Source organism: Podarcis tiliguerta, assembly GCF_965153285.1.
Source record: "Podarcis tiliguerta genome assembly, chromosome: 7".
NCBI classification, from domain to species: domain Eukaryota; kingdom Metazoa; phylum Chordata; class Lepidosauria; order Squamata; family Lacertidae; genus Podarcis; species Podarcis tiliguerta.
In genome coordinates, this window is record NC_139540.1 from 77,238,748 (window position 1) to 77,263,047 (window position 24,300).

The 24,300-nt window shown below is 42.3% G+C and overlaps 1 protein-coding gene across 3 annotated transcripts in view; it reads right to left on the bottom strand.

Moving 5' to 3' along the window:
* Positions 1-21,936, bottom strand: part of NFX1 (nuclear transcription factor, X-box binding 1) — a 34,863-nt gene extending 12,927 nt beyond the window's left edge. The window contains exons 1-15 of one of the 3 annotated variants that reach the window (XR_014513355.1): positions 21,523-21,936; positions 18,986-19,975; positions 16,614-16,775; positions 16,289-16,366; positions 15,034-15,139; positions 13,996-14,067; positions 11,093-11,232; positions 10,013-10,094; positions 9,703-9,920; positions 8,740-8,837; positions 6,324-6,354; positions 4,151-4,233; positions 3,523-3,631; positions 2,645-2,764; positions 1,132-1,211 (exon numbers count right to left, since the gene is read on the bottom strand). Coding sequence is in view for 2 of the 3 variants with exons in the window: in XM_083449321.1 (XP_083305447.1) it covers positions 1,132-1,211; positions 2,645-2,764; positions 3,523-3,631; positions 4,151-4,233; positions 6,324-6,354; positions 8,740-8,837; positions 9,703-9,920; positions 10,013-10,094; positions 11,093-11,232; positions 13,996-14,067; positions 15,034-15,139; positions 16,289-16,366; positions 16,614-16,775; positions 18,986-19,975; positions 21,523-21,550 (2,397 nt within the window). In the remaining variant the exon portion in view is untranslated. The remainder of the gene's footprint in view (positions 1-1,131; positions 1,212-2,644; positions 2,765-3,522; positions 3,632-4,150; positions 4,234-6,323; positions 6,355-8,739; positions 8,838-9,702; positions 9,921-10,012; positions 10,095-11,092; positions 11,233-13,995; positions 14,068-15,033; positions 15,140-16,288; positions 16,367-16,613; positions 16,776-18,985; positions 19,976-21,522) is intronic. The other 2 variants (XM_083449321.1, XM_083449320.1) reach the window with 2 other exon arrangements.
* Positions 21,937-24,300: the final 2,364 nt, after the last annotated feature.

The window sequence follows — 24,300 nt, forward strand, 5'->3', positions numbered from 1 at the left end:
AGCAGATATACTAACTGCATAGGTTGGGCCCATCTCTCATTGTAGAGGAACTTTTTTGACAGACATATGAAGGGACCTGTGCTCATTAAAGGCTTCTGAATGAGTTCATCAGGCATCTGCGTTCCAGTGAGACACATGATGAACCCCTTCACAAAGCAGAGTTATCTTCAGATTTTCACTGTAAAAGTGGCTATCCAAAAGTCAACTCATGGTAGTAAATAGTTGTCTAAGCCCACATATTTTAATACAATTTTTCACAGAGGCTCCCCCCCCCCCCCCAAAATGGGCATGGGCTGCCTAATACTCAAAGAGCTTTGTCAGTTCAGAGCCACAAAAAAATGTAAACACAACTCACACTCCATTCTCTGCATCAGCACAAATTTAAGAGCCTTGTCATTGAGGAAACAAACTGGTTTGGCCTGTTTTTTTAAAAAAGCATCTAAAAACCTAAGTTCTGTTTGGACAATTAGTCCATTTTCATTCAGTAAGCCAAAATATGAATGACCCCTTTTGCCCATGCATGCAGACTTTCTTCTCTTTTCACACTGCACCCAAATGAAGTACAGATCTACAGTCGTACCTTGGAAGTCGAACAGAATCCGTTCTGGAAGTCCGTTCAACTTCCAAAACGTTTGAAAACCAAATTGCAGCTTCTGATTGGCTGCAGGAAGCTCCAGCAGCCAATCAGAACCCACGGAAGCCCCGTCGGACCTTTGGGTTCCAAAAGAACGTTTGCAAACCAGAACAATCACTTCCGGGTTTGAGGCGGTCAGGAGCCAAAACGTCTGAGTTCCAGGGCCTTCGGGATCCAAGGTATAACTGTATACAATTAACTATGGTTTCCCATTCAATCCGAAAGCTATGATAAGCCTGGTTCAGATGAAATAGGACACTGTGGTCAATTGGAGTCATTTGTATTTGACCCAGGTGTACTGCAAAGAGAGAAGAGAAGGGGCTGTGTGTGCAGACAAAAGGTTCATTTAAATCTTAGCTTAATAAATCAAGACATGATCTGGACCCAGCTGTACAGTGTGCAGATATGAGTTCTGCAACCCCACTAACATGTACAAATAAAACACAGCTATGCCTTACCTTATCTCTAAAAATGGGAAGTTAAACAGTCACACTTACCTCATGTCTTCCCATACACCATTTCTGAACGAGGTATGTACATGGTGGACACTTGTCTTCACTATGACAGGAATGATACACTGCATCCACAGAAGGGGGGAAAACGAGTTTCAAATAACGTAAGGAAATGTTTCAAGACGAAATCTCTTTAATGAAACAAATTCAAATATGTCCTTCTAAAGCCATGTATTTTAGCATTTAATATTTTTACGTTCTATTGTTCAGTGCAATCAGGCAAGCAAATTTTTACATGGTTGCTCCACTGATTGGTACATCAATTACGACCTCATCTAAGACACTTGGTCTGCTCTCATTTTAAATGTGGTATCATTTTACCAGTTCTCAAGATGGACTTCCTCTGAGCTTAAAAGAGGACTCCTCTATTAGTGCACAAAAAAGAGGCTTCACAGTGCAAACTATGACATTATTCTTTGCCAGAGAATGTCCACCATCTACACTGTATTGTGGGAAGGTATTTGATAGCTAATCAAATTAATTCATTCCATGTGAGGGATCATCTCGCAACCTACTAGGTTTTATCCAATGCTATTTTATCCAGTGCAATTCCACTCACGCAATGGGACTTTCTGTTCATGTAAAAGGTAAAGGTAAAGGTACCCCTGCCCGTACGGGCCAGTCTTGACAGACTCTAGGGTTGTGCGCCCATCTCACTCAAGAGGCCGGGGGCCAGCGCTGTCTGGAGACACTTCCGGGTCACGTGGCCAGCGTGACATCGCTGCTCTGGCGAGCCAGAGCCGCACACGGAAACGCCGTTTACCTTCCCGCTAGTAAGCGGTCCCTATTTATCTACTTGCACCCGAGAGTGCTTTCGAACTGCTAGATTGGCAGGCGCTGAGACCGAGCAACGGGAGCACACCCCGCCGCGGGGATTCGAACCGCCGACCTTTCAATCGGCAAGCTCTAGGCGCTGAGGCTTTTACCCACAGCGCCACCCGCGTCCCTTCTGTTCATGTATTCTCCCCAAATGCCACCAAAATCTTCTGAAGAGGGTTTCCCAACTCCCTGGAGCAGATTTTGATGGTGTAACAGAGGAGAGAAAAGGAGGGGGAAGTTCCATTGTGCAGTAGAATCTGCTGTGCAAGCAGAATAGCAACAACAGACGCAACCTTGTATTTCAAGCTATTTTGTTCCACGCTAATCGAAAAAATAACCACTGCCTCAGTTATTCTACTAGCAAGACAGAGGAAACTTTACCAAATTCTCTTTTATCAGGTCTCTGAACACATGAAGAGTATTTGAATCTACTTTTATTTGAAGTGAATGCCCTATTTATTCTTCTACGAATTAAGAAAATGTTTTGAAGGCTTTTACACCTGCATTTTACTACAGTAAGAAACGTTCTGGAGTTCAGAAATTAATATTAAGATTTAAGTTCAAAACCTACACCTGAATCTGCACTGTTACATCATACATTTGAAAATTTAATAGATTCATCATCTTAGTTTGGCATGGTTGTTGTAGTTGTTAAATGCAGTTTGTATGTAAGTCTTACCTGGATGATCACATTCATGAGGTCTAGTACATGAATGTTTACATTCTGGTGGTCGAGTACCACAAGGTATTGGGGGGTATATCACTGATTCACCACAGTAACACGTTAATTCCTCAAAGCCTGAAGAAAAACAAAACCAAAATAGGTTGCTGCAGCTTTGCTGGCACAACAGACTTTCATGTACACAATGGAAGAGTTTCCATGACCTGTTATCCAACTGATAACTAACCATATAGACCAGTATATCTATAGATAGCAGGCACTTATCTATTTTTTTTTTTAAAAAAGTGGGCACGAAAGCAAACTGGGGGGAAAACGGTATGGGACTTAATTGAAACTAAGGGGTATTGCATTGTGCTCAATGTAGGGGTAGATCAATCCAAAGCCCTGGTCACAAACAGAAGGGTGGGAAAGAGTAGCAAATTCACCGCCACATTCAACAATTCTGCTGCTCACACCAAGAAGGAGGTGGTGGTGGTTGTTTTTCCAATTTTGCTGCCCCAGCAGAGACTCAGATTAAGCACAACTCTGGGAAATGAATCTGCTTTGTACCCAGCAGATCCATTGGCGGTTCTGCTCTGCCCCAATAAAACCCTCATTTTGGGGACTTACGCCAGCTACCCACAGCAGGAATACTGCCAACCGTAGCTTCCGAACTTCCTATCCTTTTGGTGAGCTGAATGGGAGCCCCCATGATGGCAGAGCCCAGCAAAAGGATACTGCCACCTGTTCCCAACCCTCTCCAGCAGCACAGATCAAGGATTGGGATTTTACTCATAATTTTAAACAAACTAATTAATTTTAAACAACTTGAGTGAAGCGAATTGACTACGTATTTCAAAACTAGTATAGAGGACACAATTCTGATGTGCACTCACTTGTCTGCCAACACTTCTGACAATTGCCACGATGACAAGGTTCTTCGCATCTATGGATGCCACAATTGAGTTTCCGTCCACAAATCAAAGAGCACTTGTGTTCTTTGTCCTGCAAAAGAAAAAACGTGGTGGGTGTGTTGTAAGTTATGTCGTTTGATGTGTGATGGGGGAAATGAAAATTGCGCCCCCTCTTTCCTTTATATCAAATTAATAATTTATGCTTAATACTTGGTTTTTCTTCTAAATGATTTGGACTGATAAAGAAGAGTGCAACACGTTAAAGCATTTAGGATCCACAATGGGGTGATGAGAAGTCGTTATAGAAATTATGTATAAGGAAGAAACCTAAGAATATGGGAATATGTATTTTTCTTTTTCTGAATGAACATTAATTTTAAAAACCCACGAAGTTTCACATCAACCTGTTCCTTGCTTCAGCCTCTAAAGAAGACTAATCAAAATGGCTTCAAGCAAATTTCTTTAAAGATCAAAACCAGGATGATTGCTTATGGCTATTATTAGCCAGCCTTCTAAATATTAATTAAGAGTTCAAACAACTAATAAAAGGAAAAAACAATTTCTTTTTCTGCTGGAAAAAAAATATATTTCATTATATTTATGAACTCACCACACAGCAAATCTCATTACACTTGTGTCGTCCACATGACAGCTTCTTGTTGCATCTCTTGTCACACAAGAACACAACTTCAACTACAAATGAGAAAATACATTTACATGATTGCTATTCATTGAAAATTACTGCACCTACCCTTAGGCTCCATGTTGCATTAACTGTGATAAGACATTAGCCCTTGCAAGACCCATATAAAGAACGCAGGCAAATCTTATTAGTATCCTGCCTTTCAGGACCCTTCCAAGGCAGCTTACAGGAAACATTAAGCTACAATTTTAAGAATTGTATCAACATATAAAAAGCAACTGGAAAAGCAAATACCATAACTCATAAAACAGAATTGCTTTTGCATTTAGCAGAAGACTGATACCTATTTAGAAGTTACTAAACATTTCAACCATGAGGCCTAAAACTTAATTTGGCTTATCTGGCTTCAGTGAATGACAAGTATAGAATGCCAAAGCCACATGGGAGTTAATGATTACTTGTGTAAGAAGCAGTATATCAATTGCAGGTAAACCTTGAGGAATATTTGCATATTTCATATATATACACACACAGGTCCTGTTATCCGCCTGCTCATTATGCGAAAATTCACTTATTTACAGGGATTTTGCCCCAATACCTCATAGAGTCAGAGAATCACAAAGTTGCAAGGGGCCTCACTACACAAACGGCTGAATCAGATATCCAAACAGCCAAACCTGGGTGTAAGCAAAACTCTTGAGAATGAATTTCCTTAGTCTCAGTGCAAATAAAGTAATGGCTTAAAATAAACTTGCTTAGTCCTCTTTTTTTCTCGTTTAATTTGTGCTGGTTGCGCACAGCCATTTTGGTGCCGCAGCCACTGTTCCCGGGGCTCCTTTCCTCAGTTCTGGTTCTGGCTGCCTCTCCTAGCCAGCCACACAGGTTCTCCGTTTTCCTGCTCAACAGCAGCACCACACAGGATTTGATCTTCCCACTTAACAGCAGTGAACGTGAAGGATTGGCTCCTACGTGGTGCTTCTCCTTCACCTGACATTTAGAAGACATCTGAAGGCAGCCTTGTTTAGGGAAGTTTTTAATGTGTGACATTTTAATGTATTTTTAATCTTTGTTGGAAGCTGCCCAGAGTGGCTGGGGAAACCCAGCCAGATGGACGGGGTACAAATAAATAAATAAATAAATAAATAAATAAATAAATAAATAAATAAATAAATAAATAAATAAATAATAATATACCCAGCATAATGTCCACTGTTATGCTGTTGTGGGAAGGTGCAGGCAGAAAAACTATGAAGAGAAACCACAACTGAATAAAGGGAACCAGGGAATAGTGAGCGCAGCAACCTAATTAGCTGTGTACAACCAGCAAAAAACAAAAAGGAAGAGGGTTTCTATAAAGTTGTTACTCTATGGTATTTTATATTTGCTGAGATCATTAAGTAAAGTAATTCCCAGAGAGTGGCAGCAGGACACACACACACACAAACACGCAGTAGGACCTGCGAAGCATGGATTTTGTCATTTCTTCTAGGTCAGGAACACAGTGGGATTTCCCCCATGGGAAACAATTGAAACCAGTGGCTTGGTATGTGAACACTCGCCTAACCAACCATTTCTGGGGAACAGATTAAGTTCTCAAAGCAGAGAAGAGTGTACAGTGGTACCTTGGTTTACAACCACAATCCGTTCCGGAGGTCTGGTTGTAAACCAAAACTGGTTGTAACCCAAGGCACGCTTTTGCCCATGCGGCCTCCCCCCCAAAATGGGTTGTAATAAAAAAAAGGGGTTGTAATCCAAAAAAAGGGACACACACTTCCGAGTTTGACGTGGTTGTAATCCAAAATGGTTGTAATCCAAAGCGGTTGCAAACCAAGGTACCACTGTATACATATGTGTGCATATATGCAAGAATTTTGCCTATGTGCTTTCAATGACATTTCAGGAAATGCTTGTGCTTTCTGAGGTGTCAAGGAGCCAGACAACAAGCAGCCATGATTAACGTTTCTTCATACACACGGGGCTCCCAGCATTGGCTGTAACAGGCAAGGCGTCTCCTCTTTCAGTAGTCAATAACTGAAAGCCTCAGCCAACTTTGTGAGTTGCAACCACTGTGTTTACATGGCACATGTAGTGCTATTTCACAAGGGTACCAGCATATAATAGCCATGAATGTGTTTGTTACCTTGATTTTTGAGTGAGGCACAAGGAACTTCCTAAAGAAAAGAAAATTGATTGGATTATAGCCACATTATTTCTACCATCAGACTGACATTAAAGAAAAACACATTGCAACAGCTAATATTACATCTTAACCACCGCAAAAATTATCAGTGCCACAGGTTCTCACTGCACCTAGACTTTCAGCATATGAAAACTGAAAAGTCTGACTGTGATGGATGAATCCAGTGAATTGTGTGAAGGCTGAATTATTCCAGAAGCACACAAAAGCAGTCACCTTACAACCAACAGGAGGGGACAACAATTCAGGATAGTAGCATGTATTTCACAATCAACAAACAGAATTTCAAATATGTAAAAGTGTCTAGAGGCAGCCTCCTGATCTGGTTAAAGGACTGAAAATATCAGTCTCATGGGTCAGTTTATAAAAAAATAAAAGGAGAGATCTACTCTGTGTGGCTGCATTAGCGACTGCAAAACTCCCCTTTGAAATCAACACTACCATAAAGTCCATTTGCTACACTATACAGGCAATAGTTTATTGGAAGCTGATTGGAAATCCAAAACCCCAGTACTGGGAATCAGAGGTTGGATGAGAATATAGAGAGCCCTGCTGCTAGTCCAGCATTCTGTTTTCTTCAGAGGACAACAAAGTGCCTATGAGAAGCTCACAAACAGGACAGGATTGCAACAACACTCTCCCTACTTGTGCTCCCAGCAGCTGGTGTTCAGAGGCCTGGCGCCTCTGATCCTGGAAGTACTATATAGCCATTATGACCAGAGTCACTGAAAGGCTTATCCTCCACAAATTTGAATGATCCACTTTTAAATCACTTTGACTGATCCACTTTTAAAATCGTCTTAAACTGGTGGCATCATCATGTCCTATGGAAGCAAATTCCATTGTTTAGCTAGACAGTGTGAGAAACACTTCCTTTTGTCCATCCATAATCTCTCACTGGAGAGTATGATCTAGTGCTCACTGGAAGGACAGATCCTGAAGCTGAGGCTCCAATACTTTGGCCACCTCATGAGAAGACTCCCTGGAAAAGATGTTGGGAAAGATGGAGGGCACAAGGAGAAGGGGACGGCAGAGGACAAGATGGTTGGACAGTGTTCTCGAAGCTACGAATATGAGTTTGACCAAGCTGCGGGAGGCAGTGGAAGACAGGAGTGCCTGGTGTGCTCTGGTCCATGGAGTCATGAAGAGTTGGACACGACTAACGGTGGCAGAGCTTCATGCTCTGACACCGGGGGCGCAGAGCAGGTGGGGGCCGGGCTGGTGAGCATTCTGGGGGGCGGAGCGCACCGCCTACAGGGTGCGATCCCCCCGCCCCCCTCTTCCTCCGCCAGTGACGACTAAATGACTAAACAACAACAACCTCTTACTGGTCAGTTTATTGGATGACACTGGGTTCCAGTGTTACAAGAGAAGGGGGAAAAGGTTCTCTCTTTCTCCACATTAAGTATCAAGATATTAAATACTGAAAAGCTTATGCTATTAGGGTGCTGATCCTTAAAAATCACCCAATTTTAGGGTAAGCTGCAGGAATCGAGAGATCTGGAATTCATTGGTTCAAGCCCAATTCACCTCATCAATACTACTTGGGGATTCTTACACCATCACATTTCCAAAACAAGAGGGAGGGAAGCCAAATGGCCCATGGGTAAGCATTATAGCACATATACCGTATTTTTCGCCCTACAGGACGCACTTTTTCCCCTCCAAAAATGAAGGGGAAATGTGTGTGCGTCCTATGGGGCGAATGCAGGCTTTCATTGAAGCCGACCCCTCTCGCTCTCCAGGCTTCAGGAAGCTATCCGCAAGCCTTGGGATCCCGGCAGGAATTCCCGCCGGGCTCCCAAGGCTTGCGGACAGCAGCCTGTTCTGGGGGCTGGGGTCAGGGGAAGCTCGGGCTTCCCCCGCCCCCAGCCCCGCAAGCTCCAGGAGCGATGGCGAGGTTGTGCAATCTCGCCTTTGCTCCCGGACCCCCAGCCCCAAGGCTAAAAACGAAGCCAGGACAGCAAGCGGGATCCATCCCGCTCGCTGTCAAGGCTTCTTTGCTCTTTGGGGCTCGAGGGGGGAAATAATTTTTTTCCCTTTATTCCCCCCCCCCCCAAAAAAAATAAGTGCGCCCTATAGGGCGAAAAATATGGTATTTTAAAAATATTTGAATACTTTGGTTAAAATGCTATGTAACACTGCCAAAAATAATTGGACCGTCAATAATTGCGGCACAAATATCTTTATATAGGAAAAAACACATCACATGGGACAGAAACGGAAACACAGTTTTGCAAGCTCAGATTAGAAGATAACCATGCAAACATAAAAAGTAGATATCATATGCTTTAGTCTTTCAAGTGCCACAAGACTGTTTTACTTTCAATATTCATTCTTTATTATTTTCAGGAATTACCTTTGTTTTTAAGGCACACCTGCAGGAAATCTTTGATGTGCGAGAACACGGTCCACATTCTCCTTCATGGCAGAGGTTTTCGCATGTATGAACAGCATCTATGCATAATTAAGAGAATATGGTCAACTGAAACTTTAATACACTGGGTCATATTTAACTAACGTGTCCTGTCAGCAAATGGGATTCCCCTTCCTCACCCTACACCCTTACAAAATCTGCTCCAGAGGGTTGGGAAAATCCCTAGAACAGATTTAGAGGCCTGCTGGAGGAGGAGGGTGGGCGGAAAGTATTGTGGCACAACCAGATATTATTGAATTGATGGGGCATGGTAACGCTAATTTGGATACAACTCAGAGTAACTATGTATTCCCTGAGCAAAATAAGCAATCACAGATTCTTTTCCTTAGAGTAAACAATAACACTAGTTGTCCATGATACCGCTTTTGCAACAAATTTTGAAACTTTTAACTTTATTGTGAATATACCATTCACTAGGTCCTGTGAGGTAGGTTAGACTGACAGATAATGGCTGACCCAAGCTCAGTCATGCAAGTATTTGAAAACAGGCGTTCCTAGCCCAAGTCTGGTGTACTATGCATTACATCACACTAGGTCTATACATTACAAAGGTATGGTGCTCCATTCATTTGCTCTTGTGCAGGATTCACCAGCTTGGAAAAACTGCCTTTCTTACTGCATTTAGATCCTTTTTATCCTGGTGGCTGGAGGTGAGAGGCTGCGCACAAGTACAACCATTTGGTAAAACACAGAGCAGCTTACAACCTCTTTTCCGTCTTCCTCCCCAAAGAAAAGTTTCTTTTCTATATAGGCTTTTTCTATCAACTTGAACTGCCGCCACAGAAATGCACTTTTATGTCATCTTTTTTTAAATCGTTCTGGAAGTGGCAATAAAATTCAACACAAATGAATGTTACATAGACAAGCAAGCAACATTCTAATTACCAAAGCTACTACAAGGCAGAGGTTTTCCACATGTTCTTCCGCACGATGGGATGGGATCTGTGCAGAGTTTACGTTCTGTGCACCCCAGCTCTAATAATTTATTAAGGGGCGTTTGCCCACAAGGGCAACAGTGCACTATTTGTGGCAGCCGTGGACAAGGCTGGCAAGACTGGGGATGGCATACTTGTGCACAGTTGTGCATTCCACAGGACAGTTTTCTGAAATTAAAGAAATATAATTTATGCCACGTAAGGCTATGTTAATCCACAAACGTTGACAAAACTGAGCTCAGGTTCTAAGCAGGACTTACTTGCCACAAGTTCTCAGACAAGAGAAATGATCCTCACTTGTCCCACACAACACTTCTCGAGAGGTGCTCCCACAGTAACACACTGTACAGAAAAAAGCATTTGGGGAGAAAGAGAAAGGGTTATCATAAAGTGAAAGGACAACACATGAGCCAAGATTAACCAGATCAGTTGGATTAACCCACCCCACAAAAGGGGTAAATCCTACACCAATCCAGAGTGGAGTCCCTAAGATGGTTGGACGGCACCTTGTATGCCTCCTTCTCGCAACTCCTGCAGCCAAGCTGGTGCCAAACGTACTGTTCTGCTTTCCTTTGGAGCACATCAGCAAGGCTGAGGGGGTGGGTATTGTCGTCTGGCAGCTCAGGACTTCCATACACACTTGCCCAGGCTTGAGAGGTCACGTCAGTGCTGCTAATGCAGCAAAAGCAACGTGGGGGGCAGCAGTTACGAGTTACCAGTTTCTGCAGCCACAGCAGAAATCGGCACAATTAAAACGCCATCCCCAATTGGAACCGTAAGAAATTGCACAGTGTATGATCGGATTGTTTCATCCTTCTCATGTAAGATTGTGATTTTAAGTTACTAAGTTGAACCACTAGGAGTGTGTACAAATACTGTAGCCTTAAAAGAAGAAGAAAAGCAGCAACCTTATGAACTGCATGCAGTTGATTAGCGACTGGACACTTCAGAGAAAAAAACATGTTTTGAGTCATATTAGTGACCAGTTGCTCTTTTTAGTCTTCATCACTAACTTAAACTCCAGGGGAATGGGAGAGGGAGAGCACTATTCTTCTGATAATACTCCCAATTCCCTAGCTATGTTCCGTTTTCCTGATGGAACAATGGTGTCTCCAGCCCTGTTGCTGCTACATCATTTTGTTACTATACTTCAGTAGCTCTTCTATTTCTTCCTGTCAATCCATAAAAAGGTTCAGGAAAGCCTAACATAATTCTGAAGTATGTTGGTCCTACATAATCAACAACTCCTGGAAGTTTTAGTACTATTTTATTAGAAATTTAATTTTCCACATTTTTTGTTGTTGTACACACACACACACACACACACACACACCACTCACCTTGTTTTACAGTCAATTCACACGGCTGGCATTTTCCTGAATGGCATATCTGGGCACAGCTATGTGTACCACAATTCAAAACATTCCCACATATATTAGTACACTGAATTGCAGTAGAATGCCCACAGCGAACTGAATGGCTGTAGAAGAAAACTCAGTCAGTCATCAGTTGCAGCTGGCAAGTTTAGAATACTGTGTTTATAGTTTAGGCTATCACCCACATTCCCTCTGAATGAGACTACATATATTTAGTAAAAGAGCTGTTAATATTAACAGGCAAGTCCCTTTAGGCTTTAATATATGCTCTACTGAGGGTTTTGCTAAATTAAAGGGAGAATAATTCCATAATAGTGAAAACCACAGAGATCTTTATTTAAACAGGAAAAATGCTTCCAGCACCCGCAGCACCAGCGTGTCTTAAAAGCATATACTTTTGCACCATTTGAAAATGCAAAACTATTCTTTGCAATTATACAGTTGTAGCAGCACACAGCAGGTTACACCAAAATGTAACTTTAAAGTGGCAGCTATTTTGTCTCAAATAAAATGCCCATGCACCCTTTCTCAGATGCAAATTTGATACAATTAGTCTGAGTTCAGTGTGTCTAAAGAAGCATTCATCTGCTCACAAAATTGAGCATATGCTATCTAAGAGAAAATACTTTGGGGGGGGGGGGACCATTTCCATTTGGTTCTATTTGTCATCTGTGAAGTAGTTCAAATGGCTTTTAAGCAAACAAAAGGAGATAATGTAGCATTTCTGTTAATTCATTTGTACCTATAACAATGGGAGTCAGCTCAATCTGAGAAGGTAGTTTGCAAACCTGACACAAAAGATTTAGAAATTCACATGTACATGAAATCCATACAAATCATGGTGGTTGGGGTGGACAATAAGAAAACCTCTTAGAATGGTAAAGCAGACGAGTTATCTAGCTTAGAAGTTATTTATTTAACTCCAAATGGGGAATATGTGACTCTCCAGATGTCATTGAACTCCAATGCCCATCAGCCCCAGGCAGCACTGGCCAGATATTTGGGGTCAAAGTAGCTTTGAGCTCCTCTCCAAGCCCCTAACACATTCTCATTTAGCCCAAGTTTGGCTTAGCATGATGTGTGAACCAGGCTATAATGGAACCTATGTTTTAGCTTACTCTTCTAAGCCTGCCCCCCAGAGGGTGCTATAGGAATATACCAATGAGATTTCAGCTTGCCATCTTGCAAGTAGAAAAATTGGAGTGTTTTGCCCAGTTCATATGTTAAAATTTAAACCATGTTTTCCAAGCCAACTTCAATCCATTTTTTTTCATATGCCAATTTGCAGCTAATTCGCAATTACTCACATACTGGTTGAACTGGAGGAATCAGCCATGGTTTACTGTGATGAGAAAGCAACACTAGCAATTACATTGAAAGTGTCTTCTTGCTCATGAGCAAAGTGTCGCCTCAACAGACTTTACCACTAGCTCAAGAGGTAGGCATCCCTGTCTCTCAGTGATTGGGGCTGCGATTCCCATCAGTCCAAGGCAGGTCTGCTAGCTGGAGCATTCTGAAATAGCTATACATCTGGCCCTGACCTCATTTTGCAGTATTTGGTTTCTGTGTACCTGGGGAGATAGTGGCACTGCAGAGAGCTCATCTCAAAGGTCAGAGCATTTTGGCAGGGCTGTGTCCTCCAGCCAGGAGAGCCCTACATAAAGTACTGGTGGTTCTCTCATCCCCACCCCAAACACCCTGTTTCTAATGCTGCAGGGGAAAATTGACCTGGCATTGTTTTAGTTTAGCTTTTTCTTCTTTAAAGCTGCTCTCAGTATCCATGCTGATTTATAATTCAAGTACCATTGTGCATGCCCTTTTCCATATAACCAAACAAGAGTCTATCCAGATAAACTATTTTCAAAGTGAAGGGAAATTAAGACTAAAAAGGAAATGGGGGGGGGGGTGAGGGTGTAATGCAATTTCAACAGGACAATCTAATCTACAACTCTGAATTGTAATCATACACAAATTTATATAGCATACTATGATACACACAGAAGCAACACAAAACTGAAAACCTGAGCTTAGTGGGCCTTACTATATTTACCTTTTACTATTTTCCTTAGTTTTAATTCATGGGACAACCTGAGAAAAAAACACCTTAAGAACAATAGCACCAAATATTGTCAACTTCATTTTTACATTAGCAGCAGCAATGAACAAAGAAAACTCGAGGGCCAGCCCATAAATCACGTTCCATTTATTTCAGATGTATCAAAATTATCTATGAATTGTCTGGAAATTCTTACTTGACAGGAATCTCACACAGCAGGGGCACGATTAGTCACAATAGGAAGAGTTATTTGTGGTGTACATCATAAAGACAGCAGGCAATTGCTAGGCAATCACAGCAGAGAGGGTGGCATCTATTTCTGATGCATTTTGCTGTACAGCCTGTAAGAGCTTGCCACTGTACATAGAGAGATCACGTACAGAAAGATTTGCTTATTGCAATATCCCATTGAAGCTTCATATAATATTAGCATCTATGTCATGCTTTCCTTCTCAAGTAATTTTGTTTTTCTTCCCTAACAGCACCCTTCCATATTTTCAAATTTTGGTAAAAAGAATGATTGCCATTAAAAACACTGGCCACCAGCCAGAGGAGGGCACTGCAGTAGACAATCCAACTACACATGGAAGGAGCATGTATAGTAGGAGATACATGCCATTAAAACTGTAGCCAGCCAATTTCCTAATAATATGGACCATTAAAAAATATTATTTTAAATAAATACTGTATTATTTTAAATTTTTTAGATTCTTCAGAGATATTACAAAAAAAAACAAACTAAATTATTATTCTGTGACAGGCCACAAATAAATTTTAAGCATTTTGCAATAAAGTCTAAGTATGATCTCACCTTGTGCGTCCACATTCACATTTTTTGGTCATAAAAGCAGGACATGATGGGCAAGGTCCTGGATGGCAGAGTCTGAAAAATGGAAGTATTCAACAGAATTTAAGTTTTGTAACATTTTCATTTCAATCTGATTCACAAAAGTCAGCAGTTATCCTTGCGCACTGAAGTTAAGGCATCATCAGAACTTTACTACACGGAACGTAATTTAATAATTACAGTGCTGGACACAATACTACCATGCCTAATACAACACAGAAGCCTGGTTAAGATATAATGATGAGGAACAAGTCCCCAGCTGTGTTTAGAATATCAGGAGCAGTTATTTATTTTAGAGGACAATCATTTGATATTCTAGTTAATGTCAATTTTCATTTAACACTCACCCATGGTGAAAGTTAACAGGGAAAGGGCAAAAGGATTTCACACCCTAAAAGGAAGCAGCTGGATGGGAAGGAAATATATGACCCTACAGCTGCTTATCTCTAACATGCAACTAAATGAACTCCACCATCAACACTTGCACCATCTCAGCAAGCCCTGCTTCTGATCTCAGCAGAACCACTGCTGTGTCCAAAATGCTGCCGTTCACACTGGCTAGGCAGGCAAACGGGGAGGCCAGTGAAGATGTTCTTTTTCACTACACAAGCTCCAGGCTGGTATAGCCAAGAGGCCCAAGTTGGGCCCATTAGCAGTAGCTGGACCAGCTTAGCACCCAGTGGATTCTTGGCCAGTCAAGCTCTGTGTTCTCCCCACCCACTAACCCTGAAGCTCCATTTTGGGGAGTTGATACTAGCTACCACTAGTGGGGATACCACCAGTAATAGCTTCTGTCCACCATTTTGGATGGTACTGCAAGGACCTTTATCGTGAAAGTTGGACAGTCAGCTGCATCCTAGTTTTCTTCAGTGCAGTGGATCAAGGGTTAGGACTGTTCTACCCACCACATGCTTTTGCAGAAGAAAAATAAAAAGCCCTGCTTATCTTTCAAGAGTTAAGGCATATATTCTAATGTGCTGGGCATTTTGAAAACATACTTACATATTACATAAATGTGGGCAGTCTTGAGCTGATCTTTTCTTTCTACAGAGTTCTCCACAGCTATGTGGAATTTCATTTCGATTCCATTCAGGATTTTTTACCCTACCTATACAAAAAAAAAACACCCCAATACAGAGTATGTTCATTTTTAAAACCAATCAAAGACAGAACTATATTAAAGCTTTAAAAGATTTCCTTTTTTGTGATTCCTCTTAATGATTTTTTTTAAATTCAATCCTCTTTTACATTTTACAACAGGTTTTTAAACTTACATGAGGACAATATGACGAAATTCTTCCAGCACACATCACCCTTCTCTTCTGTCTCTAATCCATTTTTTGTCTATGTATATGTGTGTGTTTGTGCATAATATGTATTATATCCATTCAAGAAGTATGCACAGAACTTCATTTCATGTATCTACAAATACAATTAAGGTTTCCATGCTCCTTGCAAGTTTAGCCCTACAACTTCATCCCCCCACCCCTCTCCCCACTACAGGCTCATTCAACACACCTGCCTGCTATTAAAAGAACTGGAAACAATCATCTACCGCCATAATCATTCACATCCTATTATAATTTTAAACATATGTGATTCAGTCTATGCTTTAAAAGATGGAGCTGAATGTTTCCATAGTGACAGCAAACTGTTCAGCAGCGGACAAGATGGCAGCATCCATACCACAAGGTGCAAACGGTATTTCTTAAAGATCTTTATGAAGACAAGCAAATGAAATGAAACGGTGTGCTTGTGTAAGTATGTATGGGGGTGTATATTTATGTATGTATATATTAAAAATGTTCAAATATATACTGTATATTAAAATTATATGCTACTCTTCAGTATTGCTTTTCTCAAGGCATGTAATACATTGGGCAAATCCCCTAGTGTAAATTCCACCCATTCCAGTTTTTGGGGTGAAAACAGTAAACAAATAAACAAACAACCCTAACATTAAAAATACTAGTTGAGGAAGTGCCCTTCTCTTTTGTACAACTACCTGCCTTCTGAAAAGCCTCTTCAGAGAAGAGGGGCTTCTGAATAACGTGGGATGGGAAGTAAGTGGAGCATAATAGATTATGTTTACTGTTGATAAACAAAATGAAAACAATAGCCATATTGAGTTACAAATGCACTGGAAGGTTCATGATGCCAAGCTGGAAAAATGCAATCAAAACGAACTTATATCAGAATGATGAAATTTTCAAAAACATTCAATAATCCATGAATTCTGACTCTAAAAGACACTTACCACAGAAGCAGGTGTAAATATTAGGAACTTGGGATGAAACATTTTGACAAGCAGGGCACCGCCAGCCACTATTACCATCTGCAAAAAAAATGAGGGAGGCTTTATAATTCTCAATCAATTTCAGGATGTATTTGATCACCTGAAGTAATAAAATATAGGAAAAACCATTTCTTGAAAAAAAGTCTCATATAATACAGTACTTCAATGAACTTGTTTTACATAAAGTTAATTGAGGCTGTCACACAAGGTTATGTACAACTATCTAAAAGCAGTTAAGCACAGGGGGTCTTATCAATACATTTAGCAAGTTGGAGGAAATACTGACCTTCAGTCTGTGCTGCTGGTGATCTTGCCCACTTCTTAATGCAGCTCAAGTGGAACACATGATAGCAATTCTGACAGCTCCACACTGGGGCCACCACACGGATCACATCACAACATACCATACATTCATATTTTTCTGAGGTAAGCTGCTCTATCAGAGACCCTAAGGAAGATATTTTAGGACATATACAAACATTATTCCAACAACAAGTAAGTCCTGCGGCATGCTAAACAAATGTACAGCGGCATAACAATGCTTTTGCCTTCAGTTGCCAATTTGTGAATGGTATTTCTGCTTTCAGGACATAGTCCTTTATTTTTTAATATTATCTTGCATAACCATCTCCCCACCCTACCCAAGGCCCATACCTTTCTTTAACATCAAACACCTTCACTAGCCACTCCAGCCATTTGATGAACAAAGGTGTCCAACAGTTCCCTCTCCTGTCTTCTCCCTTGGACCACTCATTGTCATCCCACCACCAATCCCCGTGCTCTGAGCCTTCTTCCCTTGGTGGTTCCCCACCTGGTTTCTCCCACCATTCCTCTGCGTCCAACCAGTCCATGACAGTTGCTGACAGGTCTCCAAGGAATAAATTTTATATGCTACAGGCAAAGAGCAGCAAAATGAACAAATATTTTGTGGTGGTAGAGTTCAGATATACACGCTGACTGTAGATGCTCCTCTCCAACCCTGATCACCGAGTTACATTACGAGAAGCAAAAAGTGCCATATTGCCAATAGGCAAGGTGATGCTCCCTCAAGCACTGAATTATCTTCTCATCTAAATAGCAACACTATCTCATCAGTGCAGCAGGTGTCCTGATTCTCTGTAGGTACGACTTTGCAAATGCAGAGTGGCTGTAATTGCCATGAAACAGCAGGCAATTCCAAAACACCAGTCTGCTCAGCAGTACTACAAAGATGAGAGACTTTGCACAGCAAGCGCTGCTGACATTACAGTACTACTGGCACACCTTTCCAAGCAACATGATGTTGAACTTCAGGACATTATTTGTTTGTTACAAACAGAGCATGTCATTTATAACCTTAGTGGTTAAAAGTGTTCTGTCTTTAAGAAACACTTCACACACTGAACTCAACTACAGTGATACCTCTGGTTACACATGCTTCAGGTTACAGGTGTAACCCAGAAATAGTACCTTGGGTTAAGAACTTTGCTTCAGGATGAGAACAGAAATCGTGCTCCGGCGGCACGGCAGCAGCAGGAGGCACCATTAGCTAAAGTTTCAGGTTAAGAACAGTTTCAGGTTAAGAACGGGCTTCCGGAACAAATTAAGTACTTAACCCGAGGTACCACTGTACTGCTGCAGATAATCTGAGGCAAATTCTAGCCTCACCACTTTCCCACATGTGCACCAAAACACCCTGGTGGTTTGATAGTGCACAAATAATTGTTATGATGAGCAAGCTACGTTTCAGTAAAGCTTCTCACAGCACAATCCTAACCATGTCTACTTAGAGGTAAGCACTACTGAATGCAATGGCGCTTACTGCCAGGACTGTGAAATCAGCCATTGTTGGTCTTTTTCCTCTGAGAAACTCCTGAGGTGGTTCCAGGGAAACTTCCATAGTGTTCCTCAAAATCACCAATATACCATTTGGAGATCAATTAGGATTACTATTCAGATATCACACCCTATTCTAAACCCAGGAAATTAAAAGCTTGCCTGGTGCAATTATATACCACACAATTAATCAAGTTCACAATTGAAAACCTAGGAAGATATACAATCAACTGCAAATAAATAACAAGTACTGTAAGCAATTGACTCAGCAGCTGCACCAGCACACAATTAAGCGTAAAATAAGCATAAAACCATATGAAGCAGCGTAAGATCAAAACAAACTCTAACGTTATCCAACCAAGGGGAAACAGTTTAGGGATAAGGATGTTTTGGCTCTCCAGATTTTTCTAGACTACCAACTCCCATTTTACTGATGGCCATGATGGCTGGGGCTAATAGGAATTGGAATCCAACATCTGGAGATCCACAAGTTTCCTGTCTCTGAAAAGTTCAAACAACAACAAAGTTTCAAAGGCCAGAAACAGAAGGCCTTCACCTGCTGCTGAAAAGTTCCCATTGTAGACACTATATCCACCCATCTTTCTGACATTCATTCATTTTTTTTGCCCTGTTCCAACACTGCAATCATAAAGCATGTACCCTAACTTATTTTTTCTCAGATGTTTCCTACATATACATCCAGAGCACTCATCCATACAGCCAACTTCTAGCATTTTGAATAACAAAGCAGAGCACCAAGGAAAACCACTTTTGTAAAAGCTAAAGGAAAGCACACAACTGGGCTTTCAGGTCCTCAAATGGATTAAGAATGGAGAAATTTACCTGTATGAGTTTCCTTGCTCTTTGGTGCATCATTTTGCTTTTTCCAGCGCCTACTTTTATATCCATCTTGAAGGACAGGTTTTCTCCCATCTCGTGTACCTGATTCCTGTACTGGCTGTGCCTGTGCCACACTCACTAAGTTGGAACCCCTTTCACGCAGCACAGATTCTCTCTTCTCACTGGTGCGTTCTTTGGGAGGATGCGGAAGGGACGCATTCTTAACATGTTTTACATGTTTGCTCCTAGATGTATCTTGCCTTTTGCCAGTCTCTTTATTCCACATAGGCTCCCTAAAATATCTGTTTGCAAAGGGGTACTTTCTCCGGGCAATGCTATTGTCAGAAAAGCCATCAGATATTGCTTTTCCAAGTGATGCGTCAGAAGAGTCCGACTGTGTAAGATCTATTGCTGGTATATTTTCAAAGGGCTTGTCTCTCCATTTAGAAACTACTCTTTTATCCCTTTCAGGAGGATGTTTCTCCTTTTCCTTCAATCCTCTTCCACGTGAATGCATCAAATATGTCTTCTTTGGCTTTGCTCCTCTATTATCTGCAGTAGCAGCCTCCTTTTCACTGTCTGAAGAAAAATCACTGTACTCTCTTGGATTCATCCTTCGTCCTGGAATCAATCTGCTATCTAAACATTGAGGATCTTCTGAATTCCCTGCATTTGTCTGCTTTGCCTGATTTTTGCCATGTGTTCTATCATTCCTTGATCTCAGCCATCGCTGACTCTGTAAGTTGCGGCCCTTTGTTTTACCCATACTGTTGAACAATGAAGAATCTGGTTGGCTTCTATGCTGACTCTCTAGACTATAAAAAGTATGCTGATCTACAGGAGAATTTTCATATTTACTGTGTCTAGGGTGAGCAGAAGGTGGTATAGCATTTCTGTCCCGATTTGATTCCAATCTGGATTGACTGTTCCAGTTCAGACTGAAAGTTTGCCTGTCTCTTGGAATGAAGTCAGTTGCATCTGGATTTAACACACCTAGGAAAAAGGAATATATATTGAAAAAAAGCATTTTGCTGTTCAGCAAAACCCAGAATAAACTAACTGGCCAAATACTGTAGCCTCTTTTGGGTACCTTTCAGGTTTTGGGGGAGAAATTTCTGGGAAACAATGAAGGACACACTGCCATGTTTTTTTACTACAAACTACATTTTGTTTCTTTGGTAAAAAGATTAAGACCACAGTACTACATTTATCACAATTAACTGATTGATTGCAGTATTAAGCCAAAGCCAAATAACTACAAGCACTGAGGTATATGTGCTTTTCTCATGCAGTATACCATTATGACATTCTATATATTGTCAGAGTATTTTATATGAATCGCCCTGAGACCCCCAGGTACAGGGCAGTATATAATTCAATAAATAATAATAATAATAATAATTTATCAGCTACATTTTATAAGCAATTATCCTTTGGTGTGCATGACCTATACTGCTTGTTGTGCAGCAACCAAGAGTCTCAACGCACATCTTGCTGTTGTTATTACAGATAAGAACTTATTTGCATCAACAATAAAAAAAAAAATCAGCAGCTCATCTCCGTACCCTACTCAGGAAATAACATTTTGCAAACAAATTACGTTCTATAAGATGCCTATTTCAAATAACCTTACCGTAAAGGTCAACTACAAAAGTGGACGGCGGGGGGGGGGAGGGGAGAAGGGGGAGAGAGAAAAACGACTCTCGCAAACAGCCCTTGCACAAAAACAAACAAACACTTCTGCTAAAATTAAATTCTGCCGATGCCCCCCGCCCCAAACTGCATCCCGCAGAACATACTGGCAATCAATGTCTCAGTGCTGCATTGCAACCACGGACAATATTTTCGGCTTCATGGTATTTCGCGATGATATGCCCCCGTATGAGGCATTTCAACGGAGCCCTTTCCCGAGCTCCGGCGTTTCCCTGCTCCCTCCTGCACCGAGGGGCTCCTGCAGCTGTGTGCATGTCCCTTTCCGCGCTTTTTGCATGAGCGTCACGACATCTGTTGATGCGAGATGCACTGCAGCAGTAGCAGCGGCGGCGAAAGCTGAGGAATGAGGACCATGCAATATTGCAGACTTCTTCCAGGCTCGCCGCCTCGCGCTTGGGAATCACGGATGGTGCGCCCTCCCCTCCAAGCTGCTCGGAGAGCCCGGCGTACAAGCAGCAAGAGCAGCGCGTTTATGCAACCGATGTTACTGCCGCCTGTATAACCTCCCCCCCCGGCCCGCACACACGCCGCCGGCGCCGCCGCTCCTCCCCGGTTGCACTCACGGAAGCAAGGCGAAAACTCGCCCTTCCGACCTTTCCCGTCCGAGGCCTTGTGCCCGGCGGAGGGGCTAACCCGGGTGGAGGCGAGGAGTTCCCCTCAGGAGAGGGAAGCGAGGCGGCGCCTTCGCCCCCCTTTCCCCACCCCTCCGGCCTCCCAAGTCGGGTCCTGTCACACACGAGGCTCGCATTTTTTCATTCCCACCACCACCACCATCCAGGCCCGGCGGAGGCGGCGGCGGCCTCCCGCCCGCTCTAGCCATTCCTTACCTGAGCTTGGCAACGCCGCCTCCGCCATGCCGCCCGCGCCACGCCGGGCAAAGCAGCCGGCCAAGCCGCCTCACACACAACTCCGCGCTCTTCCTTCCGCGACGCTGCCCCGAGGAGCTCCCGCTTGCCCCGCTGTGGAAGAAGGCGCGCAGGCGCCGCGCTCCGACCGACCGCCCACTGCCTCAGCCTGGCGCCGCCCCACGGGCGATGGCGCCCCCTTCTTCTTCTTCCTCTTGCCTCAACTACCTGATGCAGGCCGGCCCAGGCGGGAGGAGGCCGCGTCAGGACAGCGCTGACGAGAAAGAGCAGGCCCTGCTGAGGCTCCCGCGCCCAAAATCCAAGTCGGCTGCCGACTTTTCCTCCCTGAATATTACCCACGTAGAAACAATACGAATCAATAATAGGCACCAGCAGTGCTTTTTTTCCTGAGGGGACGCATACCCCTAAACATTTTGTGACTCTTTAAGTTTGGCCTCATTGAGGGGCAGTGTTTCAATATGAGTAAGAAAATGAGAGTATCCTTTAAAAAAAAAAAGAAAAAAAGCACTGGGCACCAGTATATATTTAAGATAGTCTCCCTCAGAAAAGAGACGGGGAAAATGGAGAGGGAGCATTTCAGTGCAATGATGATGGCTGCTCCTCAGGAGAACTTACAGTCCCTGCTTCGTCTTTGAGGTTGGGACAACCAAAATTATGCTTTTAAAAACACACACACACGTTCTTTTAAGTAGCAGGTATTCAGGTCTGAAAGCGAACAAAAATCCTAGCAGTTGTCATTTCTTGCCTGCCTTTCATTTTTTAAAAAAAGGTCCCCGGGTCATATGAAAACACAACATAGAACATACAACAATCCTCCAAAACAATAATTCCATACAACACATTACAGAATAATAAGATCAGGTTTTCGGTTTTTAAAGGTCTAGGTAAAGATGTATGTCGTCATCCAGTGCTTTTTTTCTGGGCGGACGCAGGGGTACGCATACCCCTAAACATTTTGTCCATTTGTCCATTTGCTGTATTTATTTTTTCCAATTTGAACTATAAAATGGTGATTTTCTTGAGTCAAAATGAGAGTACCCCTAAACATCTTTTTATAAAAAAAAGCACTGTCTTCATCAATCAACAAGCTGCAATCAGATGGTGCCAGATACGCTTTTGAAATTTATTTATTTATTTATTTATTTATTTATTAAATTTGTCAGTTGCTTTATCTTGCCCAGGATACCCAAAGTGATCTACAGCTAAGCAAACAGACAACAAACACCCCACAGATATATTAAAAGGAAGAGGAAAGAGAAAATACACATTAAAAATTTCCCCCTACTTCTAAAAATCCACTGATAGTTAAAAAGGCCTGGTTACAGAGGAAAGTTTTTGCCTGGCTTTCCCCACCCATCATTATTTATTTGTTTTATTTTGTAATAAAATTTTACTTTCATGCAGCTGTCCACAGCATTTAGCCCTAGGATTCAGGAATCTTAGATATGTTGAAGTAATGAGGAAGAGTGTTATCTCTCAGCCTGTACAAATTTGGATTCAGTATCTGGCTCCCCAGTTGTCATATCACACCAACAACTTAAGACTGCAGTCATATACCCACTTGCCTGGGAGTAAGCTCCACTGATTTCAGACTCTCTGGTGTTCCAGACAGCGTGTCTTTCCTAGCCTTACCTGAAGATGCCAGGGATTGAACCTGAAACCTTCTGCTTGCAAAGGAGATGCCCTACCACTGAGATGCAGCCCTTCATTATACAGTGGTACCTCGGGTTAAGTACTTAATTCGTTCCGGAGGTCCGTACTTAACCTGAAACTGTTCTTAAGCTGAAGCACCACTTTAGCTAATGGGGCCTCCTGCTGCCGCCACACCGCCAGAGCACGATTTCTGTTCTCATCCTGAAGCACAGTTCTTAACCTGAAGCACTATTTCTGGGTTAGCGGAGTCTGTAACCTGAAGCATATGTAACCCGAGGTACCACTGTATTGTGAAAAGAAGAAATATTAGGGGGAACCAAATTTTGCCCTCACTCAGGGCTTCATAGTACCAAAGCCTGTGGCAGTGTGAGCAGTAATCAACTGTTCAAGTAAAAACCCTTCTTTCTAAAAGCTGCATACTACATTCACCCACACAAAATCTTTTGTTTTGAGTGAAAAATCTCTGGCCTCCCAAATACTAAGGTCTGTGTTTTAATAACAACATATCAGGAGATGTATTCAGCCAAGACAACTTCCGTATTCTGTCTACAGAATTAGGAGCAGATTGCTGCAAAGATGGCACGAACAGTTTCCCTCATCCTAATTGTACCAGGATGTCAATACATTTTCACCAGAAGAAGACAATGAAAGCTTACAAGTATGAACAAACTCAAATTGAATCCAGACAAGATGGCGGTCATGATAGAGAAGCAGTCCACAGCAAAGGGCCATTCTCATGTTCCACCATCCGGACCTCCGGCACACAAAGAAGGGCCTCAGATGATGATCGCAGGGTCTGGGTAGATTCATATGGGGAGAGATGGTCCTTTAAATATTGTGGTCCTGAACTGATTAAGACTTTATAGGTCCAAACCAGTACTTTGAATTGGGCCCAGAAACTAACTGGCAGCCACTGCAGTCAGACCAGCACACAATGTTATATGCTCAACCTGTTTGCTGAATTCTGCACCAGCTTAAGTTTCCGAAACATCTTCAAAGGCAGCCCTACAGATAACATATTGCAGGAATCTAACCTGGAGGTTACCAGGGCATGGACGGCAGAAGTTAGGCAATCCCTGCCCTGAT